The sequence below is a fragment of the Alligator sinensis genome, unplaced genomic scaffold (assembly GCF_000455745.1).
Source record: "Alligator sinensis unplaced genomic scaffold, ASM45574v1 scaffold1424_1, whole genome shotgun sequence".
Taxonomy (NCBI): Eukaryota; Metazoa; Chordata; order Crocodylia; family Alligatoridae; genus Alligator; species Alligator sinensis.
In genome coordinates, this window is record NW_005843361.1 from 2,056 (window position 1) to 10,660 (window position 8,605).

The 8,605-nt window shown below is 34.7% G+C and overlaps 1 protein-coding gene across 1 annotated transcript in view; it reads left to right on the forward strand.

Moving 5' to 3' along the window:
* The first annotated feature begins 521 nt into the window (after window positions 1–521).
* The window catches only part of LOC102383676 (DTW domain-containing protein 1), a 125,571-nt gene continuing 117,487 nt past the window's right edge, over window positions 522–8,605 (forward strand). The window contains exon 1 of the mRNA XM_014527200.2: window positions 522–1,106. Within this exon, the coding sequence (XP_014382686.1) occupies window positions 821–1,106 (286 nt within the window). The 5' untranslated portion in view covers window positions 522–820. The remainder of the gene's footprint in view (window positions 1,107–8,605) is intronic.

Sequence of the window (8,605 nt, forward strand, 5' to 3'; positions counted from 1 at the left end):
TCTAACAGCTATTAGCTTTTTCTGTCTTCTTGATTTATACATGTTAGAAGTAATTTTCTTGAAGTTAAAATCTCTTAGTAACTGAACTATCTATGTATAAAAATATACAGTCTGTCCTGACTTTTAAACTAGTGAAATGTGGGCACTTCTCTACAAAGAATGGAGCTAACAACAAGGTATAGACATGAATGAATCAAAAGTATCAGAGGTACAATAGCATTTTAATACGTGTGAGTTTTAACAGCTCAGTTGAATCAACAGATTTTTTGAAAGCATTCTTACTGACCTGCAGACAATTTAGGTATAGGCAGGTAAAATGTATGCAGATGTAAAAAACTTCTTATAAAAGTTATATAGTATGTATGCTTGTGTAATTTCTTAAAGAAATTAGATTAATAGTGTCATGCTCTGTTAAGCTAAATGGCTTGTTGCTACACTTATCTGGCATTTTATAGTCTCACACATATTTAACAATTGACAACACAAGATTTATACATACTGCTTTTCTCACAGATCTTTTACTTTCAGTGGAAGCAGCAAATTCAAGTAGTACAGAAAGTCACATCAACCAAGGTTTTTATTACCTGCTTCTTTAAAGGATATCCCGACTGAAAAGATACTTAAGGAGTTATCCTGTTTCAACATCAGTAACTTTTAAGGAATAAGGATCAAAATTCTTGAAGAGGGAGATATCTTATTTAAATCAATCTACACAACTTCCAGTAAAGACAGAAGGCAGGTCAATGAACTAGAAGCAACAAACTACTTGAGATTTAATTTTCATTATGTTTTTCATGAACACCCAGAACACTGCACTATAATGCACAAATGGATACTGACATGGATCCTGCCAATTTTGCTCTACAGATTATACTTTTACATTATCTTTCTAATGGGCACTATATCTTTAGCTTGCAATGACATGACTCCAGAGCAAATGGCTACAAATGTGAACTGTTCCAGCCCTGAGAGACATACCAGAAGCTATGATTATATGGAAGGGGGAGATGTGAGAGTGAGAAGACTTTTTTGTCGAACACAATGGTATATGAGGATTGATGAAAGAGGCAAAATTAAGGGGACACGAGAAGCAAACAACAACTACAGTAAGTAATACATCCGCTTCTGCAATTTAAATGGAAACTTTTAACTTTCCAAAATTTAAGTATTACCTGCTCTTATCCCTTTGCTTACAATATTTTCACAAGAATGTCATATATTCTAGTGACCATTCTATTAGACAAGTTTTCCAATTAATCATACAGCAGGACATTTGGTACTGATTTTGAAATGCGTCACTTTAAATAATATGTTGTAGATCTGCTAATGTATTGGTTACAGCTGGTAACTATTAGCAAACAGAGAACCTTTTTTAACATGTGAATTAAGGTTGTAAGTATGAAAAAGTATAACCACAAACTTTGCTCATAAAGTACTTATGAAATATTAGACCACATTTATGTAGTACAAACTACCTAGAAGTTTGGTGTGTTTGAGTTAACAATTAAAACATACGCAATACTAGAAAGTTCAGTGGAAAGAATTATGTAAACTGCCTTGCAAAACCATTCACATAATTTGCCAAGTCAGGAACAAAATCTGTTATAGCTTCTGCAGCTCACTATTACTATGATGATGATGATGATGATAAAGACATAGTCTCTTTCACTTCCAAAGAGATTACTCACACAGAGAGGGTGGAAATGTACCATTTTGCAAAGCTGTATCAAGTAGAATTTTAGCATTGGCCAAAGATATTAATCTTGATGCAGGTATAAAAAGTCATATTACTTTTCCTAATTTGACTTTCTCTGTCACTGTAATGGTACTGTAAATTTATTCAAACATAATATCTACTTTTCAGAAAAACAAACTCTTGTACAATTTCTGTAAGACAATGAAAAACAGTATCTTCCAGTATAAAACAAAACACTAAGGAACAAATAAGCAAAAAATTATTACTATTTCAGAGGTCAGAGATAGGTTGTCAAATGAAAGAACAAATATCTGTCCTGTGATGCCCTTACATGCTGATATAAAATTTGCAACATAAATCATAAAGATTTTATGTAACAGCTGCAAAAATCAAAGTAAAAGGAATGGTAATATGATTAGTCATTTTCATTTGATTTTTTTCTTCATAATAAATTCTTGCCATTCTTTTCAAATGCTATGCTATTGTGCCAGGAATAGCACGTTTTACTGTTTTACCTCATGATTATAATGTTTGGCATCTTATGCAGCTGGAGTTTTCTCGATACATTTTACTGATTCTTTTAAAAACCATTTATATCAGCCTCCTTTGTTTCTACAATTAATTACATAATGCACAACCACATTGTTTTAAATGGCAAATCAGTTTAATGGCTGAGACACAAATATAAAGATTTTTATTTCATCCTCATTCAGGCAGACTGCCATCGATTTTCAATGGGATATTGAAACAGTAAGGACCACATGACTGTAGTCTAAAAACCAGTTCCTTCTCCACTGATATTAATGACAAAATTCTAGGCTTCAATGGGGCCAGCATTCACCCTAAAATGTTTAAATGTTTTTTCCCCTGTGTTTTTTAAAGGCATGTGTTTATTAATGTTGCAGTCTTGTAACTTTGTTTTTTTTGATCTAGTACTTGCTTGTATACAAAACCTCCAGAAGAGTTTGTATAATTAAACCCTATGGGATGCTGTGGATTTGCTTTTTATGATTTCATGATGTTTAACCAATGAGTTGGCTTGCAATTTAATATTTCAGATTCAAGTAAAGGACCTTAATCTGTTATTCTTATTGTTGTAGCATATTACTTTCTACAGATTTACTCTCTCATGATTTCATGACTAATATCAATTAGATCTTCAGGTAAATGTAGCATATTTATCTCTGAAAATTTTCCCTGAAATGCAAATGTCTTAATATTTGATGAAGGGTTACATTTAACTGAAAAATATGAAGGAAAAATGTTAAACCATTAAAACTACCAAAACATGCTGCTGACTGGTTAACATTTATACTTTTACGTTCAGCTTAAACTCAGATTTATTTTTCTTCGATACCTGTTACATTTCAAAAAGAAAAGTGCAGTGTCAATGTTTTATCTACATCAGGTGTACTGTAAGGAAATCTCTGCCACATTTATTGCAGAAATAAGTTAGTAGTCTCTCAGTACATTAAACATGGTTCACTTGCTAATTTATCTTTTATATACTAGGATATCATTATTTGAGTACTTTTGTTGGATAAGCAGAATAGAAAGATAAGGGAAACATTCCTTGAACAACGACGGTGGTTGTATTTTCTGGGAACCCCACAAATTAAATTAGAATGAGCTCATCATTTATTTAAAACAGGTGTGTACAGTTTGGGGTTGGGTTTTTTTGGCATACCCTCAATTTAAATTAAAATGAAAGACCCGTTCTAAATGTATGTTTGTTGCCCTATAGTATACATATTTCTAAGCTATGTTCAGATGATACAAAAAAAAAAAGATTGGACTAATGTACTTTTCCCAAAGCCAATGAACCAAGGAGAACCCAATTCCTACTTTTATCCTAAACTCTTTAAAAATGTAAATTAGAATAATATTTATTACCAAACTGGATACATCTTCAAGCATAAATTCACACCTCTCTGTCCTGTGACTTACTACTTTATAATGCTTGAGGCTGGAAGTGATAAACCAAAGCATCCTCTCATGAGATCACTCCAACTGAGTCACAGATAAATCAACCACTTTACCTTCTGTGTCTGTCACTATTTCAAATGCTGCTTTGAAAAATGTCTTCATATCCGGTGCTAACAGCCTCACTCCATAATGTCAAAACAACGCAAAAGTAATTAGGGTAATCTCTACATCTACTTTTTCCCATAAGAAATGGAGGTGCTGATATAGAAACACCGCAGTATCCTATACTCTGAATGTAATTCATAATCTTAGGTGGATCCTGTCAAGGTGACAGATTTAAAAGAGGAATCAGCACTCCTTCCCCTGGTGGTTCACTGACTGAATGGTGAAATAGTCAAATGTAAGCAGGGAAATTCACATTGTTAATATTTTAAGTTAATTTCATATTGAATAAAGATGCCAGATGGACACTCTTACAGGCAGAAATTGCTAGTCATCCACAGACCATGTATTGCATAACATGGACAATAGGCAAAGTAAGTTGCCTCATAACTGGGGATCTCTAGAGAATGAGATAACACCATGAGGCTAAACTGGAAACTTGAGAAGAGCCGCAATGCACATTTCTTCTCGTGTTAGTCAAGGTTAAGGATGTAAAATACAAACTGTAAGGAGCAATAAAAGAACAGGGTCAGATCTATTTTTCTCTCTTCTTTGTATTTTAAACTTCTCTACCAAGACACAGAATAAGGTCACAATAATGTAACACTAAAAAAAAGCAGTAAACAAAATAAACAGAACTTTAATTATGTTTCAATGCACAATTAATCTTATTAATTGCATATTGCTGGGTGTTACATGGCTAAATACTGAATCAAGTTCTTAAAATAATAATCAGTATTCAGTTCTCATTATTCAAAGTTCACTTTTTTTTTTTTAAGTGTAAACAATGTAGCTCTTCTTAGTCCAAGAAATGGCAAGGTACCAGAATTTAACTTACTCTTCATTTCTTCTGTACAAGAGAAACAAATTCCTGAACCTTGCCCTATGCCAGTTAATACTTACATAGGTACCAGACGAATGTACCTATGTAAGTATTAACATTGTATGTACACAAAATCAACAGCTTTAAAGAAATCTTTAAAAATGAAAAGGTATCGACAGATTGTGGAACCTAGGTTTTGTTTTTTGGAACAGGACCGTTGTATTAAGCATCTTGGTACCTGCCTTCCAAGATCCCTTTTTGGGCATAAAGCTGAAAATTTGAATCAACTTTGTACATCAGAGGATAGTATGCTCTTCCACTAGCCAAAGAAAATCACTCTATACATGACAGGCATAACTCGACTCATCAGCCTCAAAACTGAAATAGGGTGAAGGTCAAAAACCTCCCACTGAGGCTAAATACAGATAGTCAAAAAGCCGGAGGCTGAATTGATTCAATCTTTACAGGTTAGTCTAAGCTGCGCAGATTGAACCAATAAGCAAGTGAACAGACATTCACTTTTGATTCCAGAAATGCAGGCATGTGGCTGCAGTGGCCCAGGCCAGAAGCCAGGGGGCACTAGAGCATGCCTCACTGCTTGGCTGGAGCAGACAGCTTGGGCCAAAGCTAGCTCACCCACCCTGCGAGGGAGGGTTTGTGGGGGGAGGTGCAAAGCATCCTGGGATGCTGAGGGACTGTAAATTAACTTGAATCTGGAGGAGATCTGGGACACAGATGCAATAAACCAATTTAACTTAAATCAGTTAAGCCTGATACTATATCTATCCAGGTTTCTCTTAAACTGGTTTCAGCCATTTTGAAAGAGGTTTATGTGCACTGAATTTCTGTTGTGTTACAGATTTTTAACAGATTTCTGATCACTTATACCACTTTATGTGTAATTTCTGCCCCTAGACTGAGAGACTAAATGCAGGCTAGAGATACACCTTACAAACAAATTAAATTAGAGATGCATAAGCTTTTGCGATTCTAAGGGTCAATTCATCAGATGCTGTAAAAGGACATCCACAGAGCAGTGTAAGCTTATAGTAAGAATTAAGTAAAAGATGTGAAATAGAAACGTCAATAGTATAGTTTTGTATAGTTCAGAATCTATTTTGCTTTTGGCACCTATTTACTGAATCGTGCTTAAGTATAAGCTGCTTGCATTTCCAAAGCAAAAACACCAATAGTTCAGCTTCATTTAAAAGTGCCCTTATTGACAAAACAACAAGGTATTCCTCTCTCAGCAGGCAGTGATCAGGGATGGACCTTTTAGTGATACATCTCCACATTTTTTGCAAATTTGGTCTTCCTTTCTTAATGCTTGAGCTTCCTTCAGTTCAGCTCTAAATATAAGAGTCTTGCAGATTTATTAGATTTTGTACAGAAAAGAGTAGAAGCCAAAAAACAGAGCTTATGTTGATTCAACGTAAGAGGATTTACAACAAGGATTGGACTTTCCATGCTCTGTTGCCCCTGGAATCTCATTTTAAAGACATCAAAGGGATTTTGGTTATTGTGAAAGCCTTACAGAACCTTGACTCTTAACTGTCTTTAAAAAATGTATGTGAGTTTTAGATATGAATCTCCACTATGGTTTTTGTTTTTAGATATGAACCACCACTATGTTTTTTGTTTCATATCTGACTTAAACTCAGAAAGTGCCTATTTCTCTTGATTTAAGTTTGAATGGAGCCCAAAAATCTTATATCGAAAGATAAAACAGCAAGATTTTTGCAGAAGACATAAGCACACTCTTGTGAGACTTCTACTGTTTTGGCCAACATTTCGTAAGAACTTTCCATAAGATTCCAGCATCATTAAATGATTTGTCCAGATTCAAACTCAAACCTAAACTCTAGGTTTTAGCCCATTCCAAATTTGGTTCCTACTGTACTGGTCTATTTCTAAATTAAATTAAATGTTTAAAATGTTATGTATGTAACAGGAAGCCAATTGGAAAGATGATAGTGATTTCAGCATGAACATAACAGAATTGAAAAATTCCATTAAAAATCTCATATAAAAAAACTGGAAATAGTAATTAATGCTAAGAATGAAAACTTATGTTTGATTAGGTTCCAGCAAATGTGATACAGAGATTCAAAGGGCTAAATTATTTTGTAATATCACCCACTACCCTTTAGATGTATCCTAAACTTAGTATAGAAAAGATATGAAGGATGATCTGTAGTACAAGAACTGAATGACTGGATACATTTTACGTTGCTACTTTAATATTTTGCTTTAAAACATTTATAATGGTAAGACTCTGTAACTTAAAGTAGTTTTCCTTAAAATCCATAGCCTCACCACAGAATAAAGTTTACTGTTAATCAAAAATGTAAAATCTGACTTCACAAACTTCAAAATGTTATTTTCATTTTTAAATTATTTTCATTTAAAATATGACCCAAAATATTAAAGCATATTTTTATATTTATTGGATATATTTCTCATAAATAAAAAAATAGATTAAATGGGATAAAAATGTCATCTTTTGAGAAAAAAAATTATAAAGTGTAAATAAACCTTGATTAGCTGTAGTGATCCTAAGAGAAAATGGAAGAAAATTGTCCCAAGCATCCCATATCTCTTATTTTCCAATCTGGCTGAACAAACAACTCTTTAAAAATGTAATGTGTATTGAAGATTATTTATACAATTTAAATTATGGCTCAGCAATAAGGCCTATTGAAAATTATCCTCTTCCTCTATTTCCTTTACTTTTTCCCTGTGAAAGAAAAACCTGGAAATAAAAAAACACCCCTTTAAAATAGGTCTTTGCAATTATTACGTTTTCAAATTTCTGTAGAACTCATCATGATTTATTTAGTAATGATATATGCTTTTTCCCTTACAATATTTTATGTTATATTTGTCTTAAACTGTTATATGATAATTGTATTTTTCTTATTAAACATATATATTGTACAAAGGTATGGAAGGATTAATTCCTATATCTAAATATTGGAAAGGATATTTCAAAGATGGGAGGGTCAGCATCCATTGGCATATTTGTCTTAACAGGTATATAGAAAATTCACAGTTCCTGATGACTATGTACCTGATTAAGTTTAATACAAAATGAAGTACATCATACCTAGATGGGAAATCCAGTCTTAGTTTTGCAAAGTTTTGTACGTCTGAGTATCAGAGATAAATGAAAAATAAACTCTAATTTGAGTTTGCTTCACACTTGGACTCCAAATGTCATTTCTGCAATTGATAACACTAGAAAACTATTCCATATATTCCACAATACTTGGAAATTCAGCCAATCATGGCATACAGACACCAATTCTCTCTGGAGAGTTCGGGTACCACTAAGCAGTCCTACTTCCAAGCAGATCTAGTCACTTGATTATTCTGTCTTCCTGGGTAACCCCCCAATTACTGAAAGGCTATTATTGCAGTAGTTAATAGATTCCTCCTCCATCCTCCCAAACTTATATGCCCAAACAACATGGAGGCATAGTCAGCAAAAAGCATTGCAGATTGGGTTCCATATCCAATTCTTCCCTGGGGACTATTAGCATCTGGTGCAAGATACAAGAGTCTCTAGCTTGCTTTGAGATACAAAATGTGTGTTCAGCAGCCCCAGAATCAGTCATTAAAGACTTGGGAGGATCTAGGATTTCAGAAAGGGGTATGGGGAACTGGTGCCTCCTGAGTCAGGCGGGGCACTTGCCCCCCAGTGGCCAGGTCAGGGACTGGGTGTGTTCCCCCGCGGCCGATCCCCCCGCCAGTCATGTGCACTCATCTGGAAGTGCTAGCGGCACTTCTCCTGGTGCCTCTACTCCCCAGACGGGGAGGTTGCTTGGTCCTCCTGAGTATCCCATGCCAGCCCACATTAGACTGCAGGGGACCTAGGCATCTGCAGCTGCAAGGAACTCAAGCTACACAAGTGAACTACACTGTTGAAATGGCGTATGACCATGCCACTGCACCCCTCCTGGATTCACCCCCCCCCCCCCCGTAAAAACAGTGCGGAA